Genomic DNA, 26,869 nt, shown 5'->3' on the forward strand with positions numbered 1-26,869 from the left:
TTGATTAGAACTTTTTCACATTGGAAATACTCAAGCTTGAGGGAATAATATATAAATAATTATATATATATATATATATATATATATATTTATTAATTTATAATATTTTCATATATCATATTATATTTTATATGTGAAAAAATAAAATATGGATGAAAATTATTAGTAAAATAAAACCTCAGAGATTAAGAGTAAAAAACATTTTGATATTTATACTAAATTTAGTGAGAAATTAATAGTAATTCTAAATGTAAGGATCAACTTGTAAACTTATTAAAATGTCAAAAATTAAAATATCCTGTTTTAAAATTATAAAGATTAAGTTATAGATTTAATTAAATTTCAGAGTAAATTATTTTTAGATTAAAAATAAAGTTAAAAACAATTTGATTATATTTGTTAAAATTAATGATATCATTAATTAAAATTTAATAGTAATCGGGATTAATTTATAGATTTATTGAGATGTTAAATATTAAATTATTTAATTTTAAAATTATATAGACTAAATTATAAATTTAACAAAGTCTTCATAAGTATAATTAACATTTTAATTAAATTAAGAAAAATTAGGGACCAAATATTTAATTTTGATAAAATGCAGATAACTAGTAATAATTTACCCAAAAGTTTTGCCTTGACTTAAGGTCACAAGCGTCCGTGAAAGCAGCAGAAGTTTCCTGAACCACACATCCTCTCTTACTGTAGCAAAGGAAAGTTCAAAGGCTTTGAGTCGGGGGAGGGGAAAGAAAGTTGGTTTTGCCGAAAACAACAGAAACAGTGAGAGATCTATCTGCTGAGAGTGCACCACGATCACTTAAAAATAGCATAAAAAGCCCAAACCCCAGAACCTCCCTGTTCGCGGTTCTGCTACATGATACAGACAAACAAACTTTGATCTGAAAACCCATCAAAATACAATCGCCACCAAGTCCAAAGTACATTTCTTTTTCTAGTGTATGCGATACCCACGTAGAAAGATAGCGAGGGAAGAGAAGGAGGGAGAACAGCAATGGAAGAAGAGGGAGTGGAGGTGGTATTGGCTAGAGCCATAGAGTTGAGGTTGAAGATTAGCAATTGCATCCACAAACCAAGCACCGGCATCAACAATACCAATGGCAACTCTGTTTCGTCTAAGCAAAACAAACAAGAAAAAGAATGTGTTGAAGAGCGTGTGATTGTGAAGGGAGAGAAGGAAAAGAACCCTAATTCTCAGTCTCTTAATGGGGGGTCATTGAGTGAAGAAGACAAAGAAGATGAAGAGACTGAGAGGCTTTTTATAATCCGCGATGCTCTTGAATCCCTTGAGCACCAGCTCTCCAACCTGCAGGTTTTTCTACGGTACCCAATTCTTAGAGTTAGGGTTTCACACAGTTTTTGGTTTTTTAACATTGGCTTGCATATATGCTTCTCAATGTGTGGAAAAGAGGGGGAATTAATGATGATTTATTGTCCGTGATTCTCATTGGTGACTATATACATTAAGAATTTGTTCAGAAACATATGAGACCCATTTTCGTTTGCTTCTGAATGGTATAGTTTTAATGAATAATATGAGATTTATTAAGTGGGTTATAGTGGAGAAAGACTTTTTTCAGGTTTTAATTTTGTACCAAAGGCAAAAGAAAATTGGCAGTAATGAGAGTGATGTGTGTGAGATATATCTTTTAGTTTTGACATCAACTTGTTTAAACTATGCTGTAATGTTCTATTTTTGTGATTACACTCATTCATGACTTTAAACATGTTTCTTGGCATTTGAAACTGAGAATACAGTGCTCTTTGTATTGTAATGGAACTGAGTGGTTATTATATCCAATGTTGCACGGAAACGGGAGGCGGGAGCGTTTCCCCGTTCCGGAAACGTTTCCTTGCCGGAAACGTTAGGACACGGCGACGAAACATCTCCGGGCTGTTTCCTTAATTCCTTGAAATCGGAAACGCGTTTCCTTCGCCGGACACGCGTTTCTTTAAAAAAAAAAAAAAAAAAAAGTCGCACCTCCGGAAAGAAAGGAGAAGGCAAAGAAAAAAGAAGAAGAAGAAGAAGAAGAAGAAGAAGAGGAGAAGGAGGAGGAGTACCTGGTGGTGCAGCAGCGTGCCGGCGATGGGAGTGACTGGTCTCTGCTTCCTTCCCCGTCCGATGCTGCTCTGCCAATCAGCTTCCCTTGCCCCTGATGGCGCTGCTCCTTCTTCATGGCTCTGCTCCAGTGCTCCTTGCCCGAATCTTCTGTTTGATTTTTTTTTTTAATCTTTTTTTTTTCAATTTTCACTGTATTAAAACTCTCAACCTTTTGTTTTCAGCATTTTAATATTAATTTTATTATTCTATATATTTATTATTTCAATTATTTATAATTATAAATATATAAATAATTTAATTAATTAATTTCATTATTTTTTTTTATTTTAATATTTAAATTTTACCGTACAGCCATACGACCGGCTATGTTATATGGTAGTAAGTGTTGGGCACTGAAAGAGTCGTATGCATCTAAGATAAGAGTTGCAGAGATGAGAATGTTAAGGTGGATGAGTGGCCATACTAGACTAGATAAAGTCCGTAATGAGAGTATTAGAAAAAAGGTAGGAGTGGTGCCAATTGAAGATAAGTTGAGAGAAGGGAGATTGAGGTGGTTTGGTCATGTGAAGCGTAGACATACGGAGGCTCCAGTTAGACAAGTAGAGCACATTAGGTTAGAGGATAGAAAGAAAAAAAGGGGTAGACCTAAATTAACTTGGAGGAGAGTAGTACAACATGACTTAGAAGCATTAAACATTTCTGAGGATTTAACCCAAAATCGTTCAGAGTGGAAAAAGCGAATCCATATAGCCGACCCCAAATTTTTGGGATAAAGGCTTAGTTGAGTTGAGTTGTATAACTAAAACTTTCAAATATATATATTATTTATTTATAAATATATCCCTATATTTTTTATATTTACGCGTTTCCCCCACGTTTCCGTTTCCTATATTTTTTAAAATGCCGTTTCCCAGTGTCCGTTTCCGCGTTTCCCCTTGTCCGCGTTTCCGTTTCCGTACTACATAGATTATATCTGACTGGTTATGCTATTTTCAAAACCTTCTGCTGTTAATCAGTTGATAAGCACCAAATTACCATGATTATATGAAGTGCAAGAGTCATAGATTGCTTTCCAAAGTCTGGCTAGAATTGATAAATCACTATCACAGTGATAATTCACATACTAAGCACATTGAATTATTTTGTAACATATTTGAATAACAATGATCAACACATGGCAATGATCTTAAAGTCATCTATTTGACTGGCTCATTAGTTTAGCGGTTGATTTGTTGCCTTCCAATGCTCTGAAGTTAGAGAAAAATTCATTACCTGATTAATTGCTGCCAAATAACACTTTTTTTTTTGTTGCTCTGCATGAACATGCATAAATTTATGGGCATGTCCATTGCAAATGTCCTGTAAATACATTTAGAATAGATAAAAAATACATATATTGTCAAGTATCAGAGTGTTCATGATTTTTCTTGCTTGCAAGTGGGTCTCCAAAGTCCCACCCCCAATGTTTGCTTGTGTGTTAAAATACATGTTTGTGCTTATAACTCAAGATTGAAGATTTAGGGCAGGCTTACTAAATACTTTGTTGTTTGAATCCAATATATATATATATATATATATATACACTCTTGTTGTCTACATGCATAGGTGAGCTTTTATAAATATGGAATTCAAACTTAAAAGCACAACCTTCCTTTTATCTAAATTTAAGTTAAAAGGAACTTCTGTGAAATGCCATATGTAATGGTTGCAAACTCTTTAATTGTTTTCCTCTGATGGCCAGGATTTGCAGCAACAGCAACGTTATGAGAAAGAAGTTGCCCTCAGCGAGATTGAGCAGAGCCGCAAGATGTTATTGGATAAGCTAAAGGAGTACGAAGGGGAAGAGTTGGAAATAATACAGGAAGCTTCTGCTTTTGTTGGTGAAACAGTGGAGCATAACAATGACCTTTTACTTCCACCTTATCCAAGCCGTCCTCCACAGTCCCTTGTTGTTGACAATCACTATCTGCCACACTTTCCTTCCACACGCAAGTCTATGTGGAATGGGGTAATCACTGGTGAAGCAAAGAAGAATCTGAATGAGTTGGAGAGAAATAAGGCAGAGACTGTGTCCGAAAATTCAAGCAGGGGGTTGAGACATTTTGTTGGTGCAGCAGCTAAGACAGTGATTACTCTTGTTGGTGTGATATCAGTGTTAAGCCTGTCTGGTGTTGGACCTGGTCTTGGGAAAAGAAGTATACCTTTTAAGTTTGTGGGCTTGTTTCAGCAGCCAACAGCTAAAGAAAAGAGACACAATGAATGTCCACCCGGAAGAGTTCTTGTTATGGAAGGTGAGGAAGCTCGATGCGTTGTGAAAGAAAGGGTTGCAATTCCTTTTGAATCATTGGTTGCAAAGCCAGATGTAAACTATGGCTGTGGTTAATTTGGTATTCAGAATCTTCTTGCTTCTTTTTCTTGGTTTTCTTTTTGGTTTTTCCTTTCTAATGCTTTTTTTTTGGTAGATTCATCTCCTATCTGTTGTATATTTTGTTTTTTCATTATAAGGTATGAAGATTTTGATTTAACAGCCTACATTAGTTGTGATAATGCAAAAGTTTTGTGTTTGGCCCTCCTTATGGGAATTCCTCGTATGTTTGGGATCCAACAAGCAGAGATCTTATAATTTATCTGCATAATAACAGGCTCAACATCAGATAATTATAATATCTGTCCATTGCTTGATAGTTTGTTTTTTTAATTTATTATTGCTGCTGTTTCAGTCCTTTTGTGAAGATTTAGTGAAATTTAACAGGAGGAATGGCAAATTTTGCTTGTATGTTATATAAATAAGAATCGCTCACAATAATCAATTCTTCAATAACTTAAATTCTAATGATGTGATGTCTAGTTTCCAGGGAATCACTTCTAATGAATGCAAGTTGCAACACTCTACATCAATGGGTAATAATAAAATAAAAAGTACCAAGTTTGGTTGCACATCACCTGCAAAGGTTCTTTCCAATCTCTGTGTTTTATGCATCGTCAAATTTCTCTTTTGCGAGTAGAACTCAACTGTTGAAGCTTATTTCCAGTTTTCTATACCCATTAGAGCCCAACTAGTGAAGCTACTTCTTGTTTGTATTTGTCAGTGTTTCATACACATCTGATCAACTATATCTGCTTATTGATACTGTTAAATCTTTAGCAGATGATACGCTTGATTCCCATGAACACTTAATACTCTTAGTTCGTTCTATGATTACCGTGCTTCTCCCTGATGGTCAGTTTCTTTTACCTTCTTTCTTCTTTTTCATTCACACTTGTCCTTTTATTAAAATTAAATTTACTTTTCTCTTTTTTTTTTTTTTTTTTTTTGAAAAAAAAAGTTACAACTACAGGCATCAAGAAGTATGGCGCAAGAGATGTGAGAATTATGTTAAACAAAAATTTGGCCCTCGATTCTTTCACAAGCATTCCTTGCACTTGTCCTGGGCTCATTTGCCAAAATTCTAAATATTTCAGAAGTAACTTACCTTTTCTTCCCAATTTCTTCTTCAATCTTGGATTAGATTTTTGTTTTTCTTTCTCTTTTTAGTCAATGATTATGGTTTTTACATATATATATTTACACAAGATGTGGAGAGAAGAAGACTAACAGTGAGCGCATTTACAGAAGAGGGGGAAACTCTAGTGATCAAATCATGGAAATCATTGAAGAAGAATCTGCAAAGAAGCTGTTCACATTTTCGAAAGACTACCATGTTCCTGTGGTGCAGAATCCAAGGATTAAACCTCATGCCATGAAGGTCTTTGTTGTGGTCAGTATATTTGTTAAATTCCATCTCCAGTTCTTCAATTCAGCATCTCCTTAGCACAAATAGGAATGATAGTCTGCCAAACAAGTACATTTAGCCTTGAGATTTGTTGACCAATTAGTGGGACTAAGAAACAATGACCTGGCTCAGTTTTTGCTCTTGATAGTGCAATACGCTTGTTTTTCCTCTACTCATGAGCAAAGCAATATATACTCAAGCCACAGTCCTTCAGCCTCTAGAAATCCTTGCTGCTAAAAGTGTGTGCAGCTGAATTTGGAAATAAAAAGAAGATATGGATGTTGAAAGGACTTGAATTTATTCTGTGTGATTGCAAGTCTGAGAATTACTACACGATGCAGACCTGTGATTCAGCAGTGCAACTTTGGAAGGCAGCCGAAGTCACTGTGAAAGAGTCCAGTCTGAAAGGTTTAGGAGCTACTCATTTCAATATGGGGTTGTGATGAAAATTTTGCGGTAACAATTCTAACTATTTATTATGCTGAAACTATATCATCAAGTATGCATTGCTTGAAAATATAAAAGATTCAGTATCGAAATGTGGTCAGTGAGATGAAGAACGCATGGGCAGAAGCTTATGATCAGTTCACTGCTGCTATCGAAAATGAAATGAAGCCTCCTTCACAAACTCCTTGAGCACTACAGAGGGACAGACTAGATGTCTGATAATCACTTGAAAAAGTTTGTGTTTTTTGATTATCAAAATAAGGAAATTTTGATGATCATGGTGTTTTTGATCGTTTGTTGTCCTGCAAATCTCAATCTGCAACTTTCCATTCAATTCATAAATTTGAAAGTGGTTAAAATCAAATCAATAAAGGATATGAACCATTCAGGTTCGAAATTTAAATTCATCAACCAACAGCATATGCAAATTGTTGCATACATTACCAAGCCAGGGTCAGTACCTTATTGCCCTGTTTGCAGATAACATAACCCTGTTTATTAAAATTGGCCTGCAAAATTTCAAGCTTAAATATAAATAAACAGAAGCAAAGTTGTTGAAAGAATGCCTGCAATGAATTTCAATAGAAGGGAAATTCAATTTGAAAAGCCAAAACCTGGTAGTGAACTAGTGATTGATGCAAACAATGCAGCAATTTCTGAACATGCTTAGACCAACAAAAGTAGCTTTAATTTCCATTTCATAAGCCAATAAAAGTTGATCTCATCTGTTCCCAGTTTGCTCATATGAGTGCAAATAAGCAGAAAAATAACCCAAGTCGTTGTCTTCTTTTTCACATAAAAAAAATTATAGAAAATGAATCATGTTAAGTGTAAGCTGCTTCCTGAAAGAACAAAGCCATGGCGTACAGAGAGATAACTGTCACGGTTTATTTTCAGTGTGTGAGGCAAATTCAAATTAAATAATATAATTAACTTGGTCAAACCCATAACTGTTTAACAAATACCCAACTTGAGTATAACCAAAACCAGGTGCTGCAGGCCGACAGAAACATTGTACAATTCATATTAATACACCAACCAAAATAGCTTTCCAACAAAACCAGTTGCTGTAGGCTGCAGTAAAATAACAAGTTTGAACGAAAATTTCAAGGTTCTGTTTTTGACTGTATTGCTGACTTGTGAATCAGCTGTTCAACTAAGGAAAGCTGGCAAAGTTACTGTGAGAGAATCCAGAGGAGCTGTCCACTTGAAATATGGAGTTGTTGACCAACATTTTGAGTTATGATTGCCAACACAATAGTCAATTCTAATACTAACGAATTTTAGTTTAGTGATACTGAAACTCTAAGACTCACGAATTCTAATTTCTACATTACCATGCATTTTATGCCTGGAGTTCAAGATAAACTGAATACAAAAATTTCACTGACTCAGCTTCATTTATGCTTATATGAAGTGCATGAAGGTGCAGTGTTGTGCAGTTTCTCACCACCTGCAGCCTGCAGGAAGACACAACACATGGTAATCTGGCAAGCATGAGTTGGCAAATTAGCACATGTATAACTTGAAACAAAATAGTTTTTCTCCAGGCAACCAATTTCTTGTAAATTTGGAGTTCTGTCTTTGTACAATATTCATCAATAATGAAGTCAGATGAGCACAATGGAGCTCTGATAAAGTTATAAACCATAATATTGCAACTTGTTGAAGCCCATTAAGTGTACATAATTTCTGCATCTACATCAATTGGATTGGACCATACATTTTGGTTCAATGATTGAAGTAATAACCTCATAATATATACATAAAATGCAAAAGAAAGCAAAAGCCAAGCATATTCCCACAATTATTTTACAATTTATATTATTAAATAATAATCCAATTGTTGAATTCTTGTCTCGTAATACAGAAAATATATTAAATCTTCCATTAAATTTTTTAATAATATTAGCAATGATCATTTTTGCAAACTGTATTTATAAGGTCAGCAAGATGATCAATTTTTCAGAAAAATCCTGAAACTGAAGCATATTTTTCACACTGTATTATTCTATATTATCTTATTTGTTCCTTTCCTTAACTAGATGGAATACTATAGCACTTTAAATATAATGAGAGAGGATATACAACTCAATTATTAATTTTGGAATTCAAAAAATGATTGCGACCCTCGTAGCTAGCTATGATATATTTTTTTAATACAATATAATAATTTGTGAATTGTGCAACAGGAGATAACCACCATTTTATCTTATCATGAAGATGGATAATCTTATAATAAATAAATAACAAAACTTGAATTTCAGATTTTTTCACTTTCTTCATTTTAAAATTGAAAAAAGACTAATCAAATGACTCCTTAATTAGCACGATATAAAATTTCTTATTCACTTTTAGCTGCGAGTTTCATTGCTTATATATATATATATATATATAGGGAGAGAGAGAGAGAGAGAGAGTTTAATGCAGAGACTTTAATGCCTAATTAGTGTAGTTTTCATGGGTATTATGAGCGATCACATTGCTGGTAGAATGCTAGAAAGAAAAACTAAAGAAACAGGGCTGATGAATCCTCGAGATAAGGTTACTGTTACACTTTAATCCTTTAATAATTCCAAAGCTTTTACAACTTTAGCATTCCTATCAATATTTGTAAATAAGTTAAATTTTTATATTTTATTTTTATAATTTTTTATATAGGTTATACTTTTTATCTCTTAAATTTTTTAATAAATATTTTATAATAACAATAATAGAAAATATAATAAAAATATTTTTTAAAGATATGAAATAATTTAAAGTTGATTAAATTATATGATAGTTAATTATGAGATTACAAATTAATGGTCAATTTTCTTTAAACTAATGGCCATTAATGATTTACTATTATTATTATTATTATTATTATTATTATTATTATTATTATAATAGAGGGTAACATGTGGTAAATAATATTTTTGCATAAATAAATTTATAAAAGAATAATATAAATAATTTTTAAATATTACATTTAATCATAAAAGGTCTTAATTTTTAAAAATTAAATTTTTTAAAAAATAATAATTTAAATTATAAATGTTAAGATAGTATTGTAAATAATAATAATAATAATAATAATAATAATAATAATAATAATAATAATAATAATAATAATAATTAAAAAGAAATAAAAATTAAATAAAAATTAATATTTATAAAATAATATAAATAATTTTTAAATATTATATTTAATTATAAAATTTCTTAATTTTTAAAATTAAATTTTAAAGAAAATAATAATTTAAATTATAAATGTTAAAGTAGTATTGTAAATAATAATGATAATTAAAATAAAAAAAAAATAATAATTAGTATAAAGAAAAATATTTATAATTGATTATGAAATCACAAATTAATAATTAATTTTCTTTAAATTAATGTCCATCAATAACCTTTTATTATTATTATTATTATTATTATTATTATTATTATAGATAGTATGTGATAAATAATATTTTTGTATAAATAAATTTATAAAAAAATAATATAAATAATTTTAAAATATTATATTTAATTACAAAAAGTTTTAATTTTCAAATTTTAAAAAAATAATAATTTAAATCATAAATATTAAGATAGTATTGTAAATAATAACGATAATTAAAAATTAAATTAAAAAATTAAATAATAATTAATATAAAAGAGAGTATTTATGAATTGTGACATGTTTTCAAAGAAAATATTATATATTATTTTCTTGGAAATACCTCTTTACTTTATATATATATATATAATAGTGTAGTTTTCATGGGTCTTATGTTCGATCACATTGCTGGCAGAATGCTAACAAGAAAAAAATAAAGAAACAAGGCTGATGAATTGTCACGACCCAACCTATGGGCCAGACCGGCACTAGGACCTGGGCCAACCTAAAGCCCCCGAGGCCCGTAGTAAGCCTAACTGTTTATTAACTCAACTCTAAGGCCCATTTGGGCCCAATTTCAAGAAAACAAACGGACAGAGTCCGGCCATAAAATAGACTTACCAACGGGGAGTTTTCGACTCACCCGACCTGTAAACACAATATATAGTCAATTGGGGAGCTCAGCTCACCCTCCACATACTTATCAACATAATAATAAATGGGAGCTCAGCTCCCTCATCCAATCCATCAAACATGCATAGCATATTAAGTTTACAGGTCCCAAAATAATAATTTAGTTTACAGACCCAAATCAAATAACATTTCTAACACATGCGGAAATTCTAAGATTTAACAAGTTTATACAAACAGTAATAATTGACCTGCGAGGGAGAAAAGCAGGTTAACCAAAATAAAATCCTCCTGTAGCTTTGAAAAATATTGAGCAGAGTGAGCGTTCGACTCAGAGAGTAAAATATCAATTTTAACCATAATCTCTATAACTATCTAAAACTAATGCACCTTGTAGAGTGAAATGCAACATCCACATCATTTTCACATCATAACATCAAAAAGGTAATTTGGAGCACTCACGCACCCTATAGCATCAATCATAACATATGGGAGCTGATCCCCTATCTGACTCTCTTAAATCCAACCAGTGCGGTAATTACTCAAGCTCGGACTTCCACTTAATAACCAAATCGAGAGTCGGTGAATTACTCAAGCGTGACTACCCCTCGAAGGATCGGGTCGGTAATTACTCAAGCCGTGACTACCCGTCCTATCCATAGTCCACACCACATCACACGCATGCGCCAACGCACGCTGCGCTCCAAATTACCACAACAACATCCATGGCACATCAACAGTTATGAATGCAACATAAATCGTGCCTAGAGTTTAACTACATAAATATATGCATATAAGTGATGCATGGGCATGCTTGAACATATAATAATATCGAAATTACAATTAAAATTAATATTCTACTCACAGACTTGAAGACAATCACTGTGGCGGCTGGGCGGAGGAAGAAGGCTGTCCCGACTCACCTGACAATTATATTACAATTATTTAATACAATCTGACTCAATACAAACAAAGAAAAAGACCAATACGTCCTAAGTCGTGCCGAAAATCCGACAGAGTCTCCCCTATACCTAGGACCTACCCAACCTGCAAAAGGGTTCAAAACACACTTCTATACTCACAATCTATATATCCACAACTCAATCACATCACACAGCCCCTCCTGGGCCCATCAAATCAATCATCCATCACAATATGTAAAATTTCAATTTAGTCCCTATAATTGACCATTTTTGCAAAAACTGCCCAAATCAGCTCTAAAAATTCTAAAACTTTGCCCCGTGGTCTTTAGCAATATTACTAAGCTATTGCAAAAAGAATCGTAATTTTCTAAGCTACCACGAATATCTTACGGATTTTTAATCCTATTTAAGCACTAGAAAATTACGTAAAAACAAGGTTCGGGTTTACCTTTGCCGATTCCGACTTCGGGAACGCGCTCGAGACGTCTGACAATGGGGGGGTAGCCAAAACCTCGGTCCAATTCGGAGACTTTTTCTGCAGTGCATGCGGCGAAATTTGCGAACGGTCAATCGTCGAATTTCCGTGAATCGAGGATACCTACACGAAGCCCATAACATGGGGGTTAGTACATAAATTTTTCAGAATTTTCTAACCTCATTAAATGCTCGGAAAAACACTGCGAAGTTCCGTGGGACCCATCGAAAAACGATGTCGGAAAAATTTGAAATTTATGTCGTTGCGAAGCTCTCGACGAGTGGAGCGTGCTGGTAGCCTCGGTTTTCTCGTGGGATTCACGGTTTTCGAGAAATCTAGCCCAAAAGTCGAAATGGGCTAAAATCTTCCCGAGCAAAAATCGGACAAACCGCTCGATGGATTTCGGCGTTCTTGGTGTCTATGGAAAGCTCTCGCCGAGTAGATGATTTTAGACACAAGACTCGGTCCAATCGGTGGCCGGATCGGCCGGATTTGGCCGGAGAAGCTGAATCGACGCGTGCGCGCAGGGTGGCGTTTCGCGCGCGTTTTTCCGGCCGTTTGAGCGGCGGTGCTGGCCGAGGGTGGCGGCGCCACGATCGTAGGCGGTGGTGGCCGGCGGTGGGAGGAGAGAAAACGGGAGGAAGAGAGAAGGAGGAAGGAACGCGCGCGGGAGGAAGAAAAAGAGAAGAGGACCGGTCCGATTCGACCGGTCCGATCCGGTCCGGTTGGATTCGGCCGGTTCGATTCAGAATACAAAATTTTTAAATTTTTACTCTGCCTCGGGACCGAAAACGAGGTCCAAAAATTCTGAAAAAATTTCAGAAAACTCAGAAAAATACGTAGACTCCAAATATATTTTTAGTTTTGCCACGTGGTCTTTAAATTAATATTTAAAAATCATCAAAATTTATATTTTAGGAAAATCGAACCCGATTTTTAAAATCCGAAAAATCTCAAAAAAATTTCTAAAATTTAAATAAAATTAAAATACCAAAAATGCTCATAAATTTAATATTTTTGGGGTGTTACATGAATCCTCAAGATAAGGTTGCTGTTACACTTTAATCTTTTAATAATTCGAAAGCTTTAACAACTTTAACGTTCCTATCAATGGCTTGTAAAATTGGCCACTAACATCGACAAGATGATTACACCCTATTGAATTTTAGCACTTAATTAGCCGGCTGCCCCGCTCTGCCGGAAATTCGCACCGACGATATCAAAACCAATCGATATTTTACAAAATCTCTGACCATTTCCACGCAAATACGGCAATGTTTTTGATGAGGGATAGCCAGTGTCAGGTTGAGGGAGTGCTGAGCTAGCCTTAATAGCCAGTGCACATAACTCTTGCAAAGAAAGTGGTGCATGGGATTTAGAGAGAGGCATGAGGAAATAAATCTGACCCAGTTGGAGTTCCTCATCATCTGCCACCTGAGGCAGACGACAGTTAACATACATAGACTCAGAGCTGCAGAGAAAGAAGTTGGAATACTGGGAGAGAATGAGATTGGCTTTGATGGGTTGCTTGAATTCTTGCAAACTTCCATCTATGTGAACTATTTTGGCTGTGGATTTCCAGTTTAGAGCGAGAGAGAGAGCACTCTTTTTTGCATATTGAGGTGATGCACAATTACCCATTTCAGATTTTCAGGAGCTACCTATCTGGGTTTGGGTTATTTATGACTTTATGGGATTGGTGGAGGAAGGGTGACCTTATATAGGGGGAGGAAAGGCATGGGCAATGATTTTTTCAAGACCAAGACTTTACCAGCCAAATTCAATTGATAAATTACAAATATGATACCTTAACTTTAGATTATATAATAATAAAATATCTAAATTTTAATTTATAATATAAAATTTTTTTAATTTTTAATTTAAGTAACATAAAACTTTTATTTTTGTTAACAAAACATTTGTCAGAATAAAAATTAAATTTTCTCTTTATTAATTTGACTATCGGTTAAGAAAAGTTTAATTAATTAAAAATAATAATTTATAATTAATTTCTCTTAAACTTCTCTTTTATGTTCTTTTTCTATCAATGATTCAAAATGCGCAAATCAATATTTAAATAACTCAAAATATATTTACTCAAAGCTGCCAACTTATGAAAATATAATTTTTTTAATTTAATAAATATTATGTTAATATAAATAATTTAAAAATTAATTACTGAATATTACGTAAAATTAAAATATTTTATATTGTAAATTAAAATTTAAATATTTTATTATTGTATATCCCTAAATTAAGTATCGTTTTGTAATTTAACCCAAATCCAATAGTGTTTTTTTATATTTTTAGTGCTTGTATTAATTTAGCTAATTTGAGGGAAAGAGAAGCAAAAAGGTAAATGAAAACAAACAAGAAAATAAAGTTGTTTGAATGAGAAATTTCAATAACAATTCCAGGTAGTGGTCGGCGTAGTCCACTTTTAGCCTCAACGCGTTCTACATAGCCCAAACCATATGGGAACACTATGAATATGGAAGCGCTTGATTCCACGAAGCCTCAATATCAGGCCTAAGAAAGTGTATCACACATACTCCATATTTACAAGTCGAGTATTATATATATATATATATATATATATATATATAAAGAATTAATTATTATTAGGATTTGAGTTAAGCCCACAAACTTATTATTCTAAAAATAACCTTAATATACTAATAATAGATTATCTATTTATATATGATAAAAGGGATTAAAATACTAAACGCTATTTTAAAACTTTCCATAAGGTATATACATGGACTCGTAATTGCAAGGAAGCTGTATGGATTCCGGGAAAGCATGTGGTTTGCTTTTGATGGGTTGCTTGAATTCTTGCAGCCTTCCATCTATGTGGATTGCCAGTTTAGAGTGAGAGTGGGAGCACTTGTTCTTTGGTGTATTTAGGTGATGCACTGTTAATAATTTCTGAATTTTTCAAGTTTGATCTATCATATAGATGGATATTTAGCTGATCTTCACTATAACACTTATTTTTGCAGAAATATTTAAATACATCGTGATCATTAAGATTTCAGATCTCTTTAATATTATTGTTTGAATTTTTAAATATATTAATCAGTTATAATAATATTAAAAATAATAAAATAATTTTTTTAATAATATTTAAAAATGATGCTTATTTTTCATATAAATAATTTTGGCTCTAAAACTTCAATTTATAGCCTGGAGGATTTTTTTTTCAAATAAATATCATCAATATAATCACTGTTTTATAAAGAATATATACAATTACTTATTTTTTTTCTTTTATTTTATGTCGTTACTTTTATAATAAAACTTGATTTAAAAAAAAAAAATGAAATCCTTCAATAGAATTTCAAGAATTGCAGGCTGTTGGGGTTGTCGTGGAGTGGAAGCAACTATTAGCCGCAACGCGGCGCTTTGAGAACCGTAAGAACGGTTTCCTTCGAGGAAGCGTCGTCGAGGTCAAGTCTTCTGGGAAATTAAAAGTAATAATAAAACCATATCTTTAACTTTAGAAAATTCTACGCCAAGACTTGGACCTGCTTTCTTCTTTCACTTTAATTTCCTCCGTCGTCTTTTTGGTCTCCATGGACATTGGTTGTTGGCGATAGACATGGAGGAAGTTATGTATACAGTAACTCAGGAACTCAATTTAAGCATATGCAAATTTAAAATGTAAAAAAAAAATATAATTTTTTTTTTATTTTTAATTTAAATAATATAAAATTTTTTTTATAATCTTTAATTGTTGATTTTTAGATTATTTATATTAATATAATATTTATTAAATTGAAAAATTATATTTTCATTAATTGATAGAATTTTATAATTTTTTTATATTTCAATGAGTTAAATTTAAATTTAGATTTATTTTTATTAATAATTTTATTAAATTAATAATGAGTTTATGAAAATTAAATATTTATATCAAAATTTGAACATGATAAATTAAGGTATACACTATATTTAAGCACTATATTAATTTTATATAAACTTCAATGTTAATAATTAATTTAAAATTTATTATTTATAATTAATAAAGGAGGAAACTTTAATCATCTTGATTACACTAGAATTAATAGAATTATTGGACTTGGAAGTGTATGGTAGCTTTCAAGGACCTGAGATATTATTTTATTTTGGGTAGTGACAATTATTAAAGCTTCTTTAGTAATTGCTTTCTATCTCTCAATAGAGTGCTTTCTGATTTGATTGATTTATCCAAGTCTCGTGAAACACACTTAATTTGGATTGCTTTTTAATTTAATCATGCATGCTTTTCACGGAGCTTTTCCTGCATTCACAAGGCACTATGGCTTCCTACCAACCATTACACCAGCAGGAGACCTTCACTTCCTTTTCAAGTCGAGTCAACCAGAATAGGCTTTTATTCAGACTTCTTTTCAGATGAAATATTCAATCTCAAAACTTCACAGGAATAACAAAATAAACTTTTTTGAAAATATCTTTAAAAATGGAATTGAAACTCCCATGATATATCCATATAATCTCGCATGTTCATAATAAGCTTACCAAACCCATCGAAACAGATTCAATAAATAATATAAATCAATACTAAACTGAGGTTTCGTGCTTGTGACTATTCAAAAAAATTGATCAATGGAAAATATTTTTCTATTCAAAAGAAAATTAAGTTATTTTTAATAAAAATGAATTCTATTTTTCAAAAGAAAAAATCATTTTTTATTTTCTAAACTTTAAAAATTTTATTAAAATGTGAGTACACTCATAACTCAACTCAACTAAGTTTTTATCTCAAAAATTTGGGATCAGCTATATGGATTCGTTTTCTCCACTCTAAACGATTTTGGGTTAAATTCTCAGAAATGTATAATGTTTCTAGGTCGTTGTACTAGTCTCCTCCAAGTCAATTTAGGTCTACCCCTTTTTTTTCTTTCTATCCTCTAAACTAATGTGCTCTACTTGTCTAACTGGAACCTCCGTATGTTTACGCTTCACATGACCAAACCACCTTAATCTCCCTTCTCTCGACTTATCCTCAATTGGCACCACTCTAACTTTTCTCTAATAATCTTATTACGGATTTTATCTAGTCTAGTATGACCACTCATCCACCTTAACATTCTCATCTCCGCAACTCTTATCTTAGACATATACGACTCTTTCAGTGCCCAACACTCACTACCATATAACATAGCCGGTCGTATGGCTGTACGGTAAAATTTTCCTTTTAACTTATTGGAAATCTTGCGATCACATAAAACTCCCGTGGCACGTCTCCACTTCAACCATCCGGCTTTAATCCTATGACTAACATCCTCCTCACATCCTCCATCTACTTGAAGGACTGAGCCGAGATATTTAAAGTGATTACTTTGGGACAGTACCACTCCATCCAAACTAACTCATTCCCTATCACCAGTTTGGCTTTCACTGAACTTGCAATGCATGTATTCTGTCTTCGTTCTACTTAACTTAAAGCCTTTTGACTCTAGAGTACTTCTCCAAAGCTCTAGCTTTCTATTGACTCCTTCTCGGGTCTCATCTATCAAAACAATATCATCCGCAAACATCATGCACCAAGGAATACTCTCTTGTATATGTTTCGTCAATTCATCTAAAACTAATGTAAAAAGGTAAGGGCTTATAGCTGATCCTTGGTGTAATCTAATTGAGATCGGAAAATCTCTTGTGTCCCCTTTAACTGCGTGCACAATAATAGTTGCTCCTTCATACATATCTTTCAACACTTGTATGTACATAATAGATACCCTCTTTTATTTTAACACACTCCATAAGACATCTTTTGGAACACTATCATAAGCCTTCTCCAAATCAATAAAAACCATGTGTAGATTTTTCTTCACATCTCTATATTTCTCCATCAACCTTCTAATGAGAAAGATTGCTTCCATAGTTGAACAACCGGGCATGAAGCCAAATTGATTAAGAGAGATAAAAGTATCATGACGTAGTCAATGCTCCGCAACTCTCTCCCATAACTTCATAGTATGGCTCATGAGTTTAATTCCCCTACAATTTGAGCAACTCTATATGTCTCCCTTATTTTTAAAAATAGGTACTAAAATACTCCTCCTCCATTCATCAGGCATTTTCTTTGAGTTTGGAATCTTGTTAAATAATTTAGTTAACCATGCCACTCCCATATCTTCCAAACACTTCCACACTTCAATTGGTATTCCATCGGGTCCACAGGCTTTACCCACTTTCATTCTCTTAAGTGCTTTCTTTACTTCTAAAGATCTAATCCTTCTTGTATAATTCACATTCTTTTCTATTTATCTACAGTCTATATTCACGCTATTACTATTTTGACTATTATTAAAGAGATCATTAAAATAATTTCTCCATCTTTTTTTAATGTCCTCATCTTTCACCAACACTTTTCCTTCTTTATCCTTAATGCACCTAATTTGATTGAGATCTTGACATTTCCTTTCTCTCCTCCTTGCTAATCTATAAATATCTTTCTCCCCTCCTTTAGTTCCAAGTTCTCATATAACTTTTCAAAGGCCTGTGCTCTTGCTTGACTAACTGCCTTTTTTGCCTCTTTCTTTGCTATCTTGTACTATTCATATGTCTCATTATTATCACATTTAGGTAATTTCTTATACCATTTCTTTTTTCTCTTCACTGCCTTTTGTACTTCCTTATTCCACCACCATCTCTCTTTTGAGGGTAGTCCATGTCCTTTAGACTCTCCAAGTACTTTTCTAGCTATTTCTCTAATCTTTGATGTCATTTGTATCCACATATCATTAGCCTCCATATCTAGCTTCCATGCTTCGAACTCGAGAAACTCATTTTTGAACTTCACTTGCTTTACTCCTTTAAACTCCCACCACTTTGTTTGAGCTACATTATTTCTTCTGACCTTACTTGAATTGTTCCTAAACTTGACATCCAAGACCACTAACCGATGTTGACTTGTTAAAGCCTCTTCTGGAATGACCTTGCAATCCTTGCATAGAGCTCTATTTGTCTTCCTGGTTAAGAGGAAGTCGATTTGGCTTCTATGTTGCCCACTTTTGAAAGTCACTAAATGTGACTCTCTTTTTATAAAGTAGATATTTGCTAGTATTATGTCATATGTCATAGCAAAATCTAGGATACTTTTTCCCTTCTCATTTCGACTGTCCAAACCAAAATCTCCATGAACATTCTCATAACCTTGCCTATCACTTCCTACATGTCCATTCAAATCTTCACTAGTGAAAACATTCTCTTTATTCGGTATGCTTTGCATTAAATCATCAATATCTTCCTAAAACCTTTGTTTACTCTCACTATCTAGTCCTATTTGTGGGGCATAAGCACTAACTACATTTATTGTTTCTCCTTCTAGTACTATTTTTACTAGTATAATTCTATCTCCTACTCTTTTCACAGCTATTATAGCGTCTTTCAATGTCCTGTCTATGATTATGCCCACTCCGTTCTTGTTTCTCTCTTTTCCAGTAAACCACAGTTTGTACCCTGAATTATCCACTTTCTTGCTTTTCTTTCATACCCATTTAGTCTCCTGAATGCAAGCAATATTCACCCTTCTCCTTTCCAAGGTATCCACGAGCTCCATTAATTTTCCTGTAAGTGATCCAACATTCCAAGTACCAACCTTGATCCTCCTCCTATCCTGTTCATTCCTAATTGGTCTCCTTCTATGATATCTTCTATTGTTTTCTATGTCTACTTTGTGTTCTATTCCACTATCTGTTCTACTATTTGTCCTATGGACCAACTTCTTTACTCACACCCGTCTATGATGTAGAACCCTTACTCACTTAACACCACACCCAGGTGCCAGCATGGCCCGTCGCTTTCAGTGAATGCCCTACACCCTTGCATATTTCTCACTACACCGGGGCTCCGATGTAACTCGTCGTAAGTAGAGGACGCCCCAACGTTTATATCATTTGAATCCATATCATAAGGTGTGATGAAATTTTTACGCTAGTTGTCACCTACCGCAACCCTCCTCCTTTATCCGGGCTTGGGATCGGCTAAGCGCAAACTATTTAGGTGGAGTTTCATAAAAAATAAATAAATATTATTAATTTAATATTACAATGAAATAATAAAAATATTTTCATAAAAAATATTATTTTAGAATATGCAAGTCATTTTCCGTGAAACAAACAGAATTATAAAAAACAGGTAATTACATAATATCTAGCTAACATCAAATCATTGTTATAGAGCAACCTGAAATAATAATTTGCTTGTTTCAAACAATTAATATATTTTATTTTTTGAAATAAAAAAATAATTAAAAATCTTGACTTGATAAACAATCCTAGAATTCACCTGCCTCAATTTTCTTGTTGCCTATGGAAATAAATACTTACTTCTGATAGTGACCCTCAGCATCAGGACCATTTCTAATTAATTAATTAGTGAATATAATTTTTCACTAACAAACATTAATATTCAACCACTATCATAATTGATACCCGAAACATTCAAGTATTTAATTCGGTGACTTGAACTTTCAGATAAATAGCCCGCTCATGACACCATGATATCAACTATCATTTAACTTGAAATATTATGATTCAGATATTGTAGAATTCGTCTTACAAGACAGTAGTCCTAGTCCAAATATAACTCTATCCAGTGAAGAGGGTTATCCCTATCCATATAGAATTCTATATGGTAGTACCAGAAGTTTATTTGATGCATATATAAGGAGAGGTTACTAAGCCAACTTACATATGCTCTTGCCTATTTTACAAATCCAAGTAATTAATCAACTAATTCAATTTATTCTAATTTTATTTCAAAATACAATCTGAATTTTCATATGCTATTATAAATCCTTTGGCTCTGAATAAGATCACTAGAACAGAAAGCAGAAACGCTTGAAATGAAATTAGATACAATTATAAAGGTTGCAGGGAGAGATCACTTGGATTCAAGGCATTTAGAGACACAAATAAGAAGAAAAGTGATGAAATCTCTTGTAGCTCCAAAATTCTGTACAAAGTGAAGGGGAACAACTTATGATAAACCTGCAGCAATGGCAAAACCATCAAATTAACAACATATAAATATATTAGTCTCCTTACTCTTCTAAAATAGCACTCAACTTATTAATAAATTTCCTTTCTCTGCCACCACCACTCCTCCTTGCCACCAGTCCTCCAATATAACCACCACCATCACTACTGCCTATCACCAATGGGTTATCCTCCACAGGTTTCTTGCTATTCAACTCTACCAGATCCACACTCCTCAACCCAAACCAACAACACCCATCTCTACGACCAATCTTTATAGCCGAACTTGCCTTTACAGCCAAGGCAGCTATTTCTTCAGCCTTAATGGGACAGTCCAACCAGCTAACTGGCAATTCGAAGTAAAGCTGACCCAACTCCAGCTCTTCATCATCATTAATGGCTGAAACGTGGTCATCAAAGCCCAAGTCATCTGCGTTGCATATGAAACAACTAGGATTTCTTTGTAATATCTGTGAAACCCTAACTGCGACCTGGAATTCTTCGAGCCGGCCATCTTCAAGGATTAGTTTCGCCGTGGCCACCGTGCTTGGCCCACAGGAGCTGCAAATTCCCATCTTTTTATCTTTTGCGCGTTCATTAGGGTTGCGGAGCGGAGGAGCGAGGGTTAAGCTATAATTTTTTTTTTCCACGTAATTTCCTTTAATTAATTTTGTCAATAAAAATATCGGTAAAAATTCAAACTAATTTAGTGCTTTCATAATAATAATAATAATAATAATAATAATAATAATAATAATAATTTAATTTCACCTAATAAAGATGATGATAAATCATTAATAAATTTTAATTTAATAATACTAAAGTCATTTTTAAAAATATAAAACTTAAAATGTGAATCTTAATCGTAGTTAAATTAATAAAAAAACATTAATAATAAATATATGATTTCACTATTTCACTAATGAATTGAAAAAAAAAATTCTAAATTCACGGGAAATAGAAAAAGAAGAGAGAAAGGAATTAGTTATATATGGATGTAACTAAAATTTTTTAAAGAACTTTAAAAAACTACTAAAAATATTTATTTTAGTTAATAAAATAGTTTTTAAAAAAAATAAATTTCCTTCATCATAAATTGTTTAATTTGTCAGCCTAATAAAAAAAATACTTCACATAATGTATAAATTATATAATATAAAATATATTTTCTATAAAAGAATTTCCTTTTTTTCCTTTTTAGATTTTTGGAGAAAGATTTTTTTTATAAGTAATTTATTTTATTAATAAACATCCAAGAAAATTTAACAAACATTGTCCATTCTAAAATTCGGTAAGCAAACCTTTCCAGTAAACTCAATTTAAGACAACAAATATTAATGGAAAAAAATCTGAAGAAAGTGCAAAACAAAACAAGGATGCTCAAATAGATCCAAGAACCTTGATGCTCAATCAGAGGGATTTCTCTCTCAATTTTTTTTCCCTCTTTTTGGGTCTTTAGTTGGAGCGTCTCTACCTGCTTTAGGCTTCTCCTATCCTTACTGGGCAAGGCAAGCATCCTTCTCTACCTGGCCTAGTAGGTCACGCCCTCCCCATTGTTTCTCACAGAACTGTGCTACTAGAGACTAGTTTGTAGAGGATTTGTTTGTGTTATTGTCTTTGGCTTTGGGTTGGACTTGTTTGGCTTTATGTCTACGAAGGAGGTAGGGCTTCTTAGTCCCTGATGTCGGCGAAAGGTGAATGTGAGCCCCCCACCAACGACTACACAGGACTGAGAATTCGGACTCTCTACCATTCTCCTCTTATAGAGTTTTTGTTGTTGAACCAGTTTTTGATGATCAGGAGGCATTATGCTGGTGTTTTGGTGATATGCCTCTTTCTCTATTCTGATCCTTGCATGGTTATTGCTGGTTCATGCTTCTCATGTTTTAGCACTTCTGATGATTGCTGGTGCCAGTGGGATTGAATGTTAGGCGAAGGTACTGGCATAAGTCTAGCTGTGTGCATGCAGGCATCGTTGCATCTTTAGCTTCCTAGCGTTCAGCTTAGGATTAGAACTTGTGAGCTTGGGCTTCGTTTATTATTGACCCTCTTAGTCACGTTTTATATTAAGCCTCTCTTGTAACTGGGCTATGGGCTATGATCCATTACTTATTTTCTCATCAGTGAATCTTTACATCTAGCAATAAAATAATAATATTATTATTATTATTACACAATGTTCTATATATATATATATATATATATATAGCTTAATTAATATATTAATTTAATAATATTAAAATTTGAAATTAAAAATTCCAATCAAAATTAAATAAATTAAAAAAAAAATCGCTGGTCTATTATTTTGAGTTAAAAGAAAAAAAAATGTTATAATTAGCTAACTTCGCATTGCCACATCAGGTGGCATTGTGTATTTTTGGTAGTGCTTTGTGGCCGTCTCATTAGGCTATAATTCTTTTATACTATAAAATGTTTCACCCCTAACTCAACAAAATGTAAACATAAAACATGTAAAAAAAAATTTCTAGATTAGTGATTATGATTACTTATCCCAAATCAGCTTTTTCTTTTTTCTTAATTTATTATTATCGCTATTTTTTTTTATAAACAAACTTAGGGATTGTAATTAATCATATATTTTTAATGTTCGATTTCATTGAAACTTATTTGGATGATTTCATGTAGTATATATTATCGGATTTGAACTTCAAAAATAATATCTCTATTGAATTTGGATTGTGTTTTATATACAGGTACTTATTAGCCGAAGTTATTTATATAAATAATTAAAATATAAAATATAATTTATATAATAATATTTATATTTTATATAAATAAATAAAACTTAAATATTTTATAAAATTATTAATTTTAAAATATAAATAATTTAAAAAATATTTTTATGTAGATTATTAATTAAAATATATAAAATCAAATATAATCCGATAATAATAATATCATGTTTGCGATAAGGATGGTAAAATATCGAATATTTTTTAGGTATTTAACCCGATCGAATTCTATTAGGATTGATTGGAGTAACGAGTAAGATATAATCTAATTTCAAATAAGGTCAAATTTAAGAAATAATATTTATATTAAATTTCAAATTTATACGCTAGATATCACTTATAATTAATTAAATATAAAAAAAATATATTTTATAATAATATTTATAAATTTTATATATTTTATTTAAATAAATAGAATTTAAATATTTTATGAAATTATTAAATTTTTTTAAAATGTAAATTATTAATAAAAATATATATTTTATATTGATTATTATTTAAAATATATAAAATTTTTGTGATAGATTCGAGTATTAAAAATATAATCAGATTGAAATTCATTTCACCCCGTTAGACCAACCACCCATTCATCAATTAACATAAAATTTCAAGAAGCAACATCAGCCGGTGGCTTCGAGGCTTTATTACCCTTTCCATACGATTAACACACAGCTACTAAGTGCTTTCCCTTGGATAATGCCAAACACTACATGGGCAACTTCAACCTTGTTACCACAAGGCATGGTACACTAAATTAAGTTACAGTAATTATACCAATTTAACATATTTTAACATTAATAAGTATATTATAATTATTTTTAAAATTAAAAAAAATCAACTCAAATCTTAATCAGATTACTTTTATAAACTAAAAAAATTTAACATTAATTTCAACAACATTCCAAAATTCCCAAAATTCTTCCCCCATGCACACAATATTCAAAGTCTATTTACCATTCAAGCTTCAACCACTAATTATTACCATTCACTATTTAATTTTTATTGATTGGCTAGCATTAATTATGTCACAATAATTACATTCTTTATTTATTACTTGATATATACTTTCATTTTCATTATCATTAGCTTGTGCCTCTTGTTATATGCATTTTTCTAGAGTTAGTTGCATCTGGGGCAGGTAATTTCTGGCGAGTATGAGACTTGATTTCTATGAGAATTGATTTCTTTTCCAATTATATTTTATTGGAAATGTTTAACATAAAAATTATTCTATAAAACTGTTCTCAGTATTTAAAATTTCTACAACCTAATTACTGAGATTAGAATTTGTAGAAAGAATACTTTCACAAATGTTCTTATTCCTCCGTGATGACGCTTAAGTTCGGTCTATATATTTTACTTCTTCTCCGACCAACGCTCCTCCCTTTCCTCTTCACCTCCAATCCTTTTCCACTGTGGCTGTCACCGTCACCGCAACCACCACAGCCATTGCCGACCATTCTACTGCACTCCACAGCCTTCTTGTTACTAGCATATAACATGGGAACAATCCTTCTTATCCCAGGCAAAATCTTGTGTCCGCCACTGGACTTAAGAGCCAAACTTGCTTTAACAGCCAAGGCAGCCATATCACGAGGGCTAAGCCGACTATTTATCCAATTTACAGGCAGCACAAAGTAAAGCTGACCTAGTTGAAGCTCTTCATCACCATCAATGGCTGGAATGCAGGCATTATAGTCCATATCATCAGCTTTGCATACGAAATAGCTGTGGTTTCCTTTTAGTATCTGTGAAACCTTAACTGGGTAGGAGAATTCCTCAAGCTGGCCATCTTGGAGGATGAGCTTTGCTGTGGCCGCTGGGGTTATTTCATGTGAGCTGCAAATACCCATTTTTACTCAGTTTCTTGCTGTCAGAGTTCACTGCTGGGTTTGTGGGAATCTTTATGTGTATATATAGTGGTTTTGATCTATAGCATAATTAATTAAATGAATAATAACATTGACAGGTCTGACTGGTCCAAATTAATTTCAACAAAAGAATATTGAGCCGATTGGCACTAATTAATCAAAATTTTCTCTTAATTTCAGCATTATAATATATAATAAATTAGATCATTACCTAATTATTTGCAGTCATTTTCTTTTGGATAATTCCTTCATTCTAGAATGGAAGACTTATGATCCAGTTCTGGGGGCTTATCAAGATCAAAATTATGCCTGGTTTTATCTTGTGGACTTCATGTGTTGACCCATTGGTCTTCCCAGAATAATTTTTTTCTCTGGTATGGTTTGGAGACCATAATATTGTCGGATTCCAAAACCATTCTGCTGGAATTTTCTTGGTGGCCTTATTACTTAGATTATTTGATACAATTCAAACAGATCAAAATCAAGTTGGATAATTAAAATCATGGAATTCAACTCTCAATATTATATGTCATTTTAGATTTTGGATACATTGAATGAATTGTAAGTTACTTTTAAAGTCCGATTCATTTGAATTGAAGAATTTGTTCAAAATTTGCTATTTTTATCTAAAAATTGAAAATTTCTATTTTTACAATTAAGTATTTATCTGATAATTTAAAAATTGGGATAAAATATGGATATCAGAATGTTTAAATTCTAGCAACATCATGGGTCCAACCATGCTAAAAGGGTAGGACGAAGCCCATGAATGAAAGCCCAAGCCTCATAAGGAGGCCACACTTCCCTCCAGAGCTCTAGAGTTTCACTAAAAATTATTTACAAAGATTAAATATTTCGGTGATGTAAACCGAAACCAAATCCAAATAAAATTAGGCTTGTATAGTGGCCGACTTCTTTCCCCTATAAAAGCTGAAGCTTGTGGCCATATGGAAGGGTAGTAGAGGTTCATCGAATTTGTAACAATTCTTTGAGAGAATTGGTACAAAATCTGAGTTTGTGTGTCAAAATTACTTACTGGAATCGTTGAGTTTGCGTCTCTCGCATTTACAGGATCCAACACGGCAACAGCAACAGGTATTTTTATGGTTTCTCTTCAATATCTCATATTTACGTTTCTGTTTGGATACTCAATAGTATTACTCGATCAAAGTTCTTCTATTTTTGTATTATGCTAGTTTTTAATCTTCCTGGAGTTAACAAGGCATGGGAAGCTAACTAGTTTCTGCCTTTATTGTTGCCTTGCAGTTGCATTTAAGTCTAGGGAGGATCATAGGAAGCAAATTGAATTGGAAGAAGCGCGTAAAGCAGGGCTTGCACCTGCTGAGGTTGACGAGGATGGAAGTGAGATTAATCTTCATATTCCGGTGGATATGTCTTCTGCTCCTTGGTATCTTGATAATTCTCAGAAACCTGTAAGTTTCTTGGTTCTTCTTCTTCTTTTTTTTTTTTTTTTCCTTCTCCGTCTCTCTCTTTCTGTGATAAGACTCTCACAATTTCCATATGAAGATTGAGTCTTGACTTGTCATTTTATTTTATGTTTAGAGC

The 26,869-nt window shown here is 32.6% G+C and overlaps 4 protein-coding genes across 4 annotated transcripts; 1 reads left to right on the top strand and 3 right to left on the bottom strand.

Moving 5' to 3' along the window:
* Positions 1-669: 669 nt before the first annotated feature.
* Positions 670-4,612, top strand: LOC110665081 (plastid division protein PDV2). The gene is made up of 2 exons (XM_021825070.2): positions 670-1,330; positions 3,822-4,612. Exons 1-2 carry the CDS (start codon positions 1,013-1,015, stop codon positions 4,461-4,463), a joined length of 960 nt encoding a protein of 319 aa, XP_021680762.2. The 5' UTR covers positions 670-1,012; the 3' UTR covers positions 4,464-4,612.
* Positions 4,613-12,868: 8,256 nt separating this feature from the next.
* LOC110664995 (uncharacterized) lies at positions 12,869-13,333 on the bottom strand. The gene has a single exon (XM_021824919.2). The coding sequence runs from the start codon at positions 13,331-13,333 to the stop codon at positions 12,869-12,871; it is 465 nt and encodes a 154-aa protein (XP_021680611.2).
* A 7,145-nt stretch (positions 13,334-20,478) lies between these two features.
* On the bottom strand, positions 20,479-21,320 carry LOC110665103 (uncharacterized). Its single transcript, XM_021825095.2, has one exon. It carries the CDS (start codon positions 21,252-21,254, stop codon positions 20,745-20,747), a length of 510 nt encoding a protein of 169 aa, XP_021680787.2. The 5' UTR covers positions 21,255-21,320; the 3' UTR covers positions 20,479-20,744.
* Positions 21,321-24,748: 3,428 nt separating this feature from the next.
* LOC110664993 (uncharacterized) lies at positions 24,749-25,285 on the bottom strand. The gene has a single exon (XM_021824918.2). The coding sequence runs from the start codon at positions 25,283-25,285 to the stop codon at positions 24,749-24,751; it is 537 nt and encodes a 178-aa protein (XP_021680610.2).
* Between the last annotated feature and the right edge of the window lie 1,584 nt (positions 25,286-26,869).

This window comes from Hevea brasiliensis, chromosome 15 (assembly GCF_030052815.1).
Source record: "Hevea brasiliensis isolate MT/VB/25A 57/8 chromosome 15, ASM3005281v1, whole genome shotgun sequence".
Lineage (NCBI taxonomy): Eukaryota > Viridiplantae > Streptophyta > Magnoliopsida > Malpighiales > Euphorbiaceae > Hevea > Hevea brasiliensis.

Bases quoted from the DNA above. Each gene is read 5' to 3' on its own strand.
- LOC110665103 (XM_021825095.2), bottom strand. From the start codon at position 21,254: ATGGGAATTTGCAGCTCCTGTGGGCCAAGCACGGTGGCCACGGCGAAA.
- LOC110664995 (XM_021824919.2), bottom strand. From the start codon at position 13,333: ATGGGTAATTGTGCATCACCTCAATATGCAAAAAAGAGTGCTCTCTCT.
- LOC110664993 (XM_021824918.2), bottom strand. From the start codon at position 25,285: ATGGGTATTTGCAGCTCACATGAAATAACCCCAGCGGCCACAGCAAAG.
- LOC110665081 (XM_021825070.2), top strand. From the start codon at position 1,013: ATGGAAGAAGAGGGAGTGGAGGTGGTATTGGCTAGAGCCATAGAGTTG. The intron at 1,331-3,821 runs GTTTTTCTACGG...TCTGATGGCCAG, and splicing joins ACCAGCTCTCCAACCTGCAG to GATTTGCAGCAACAGCAACG.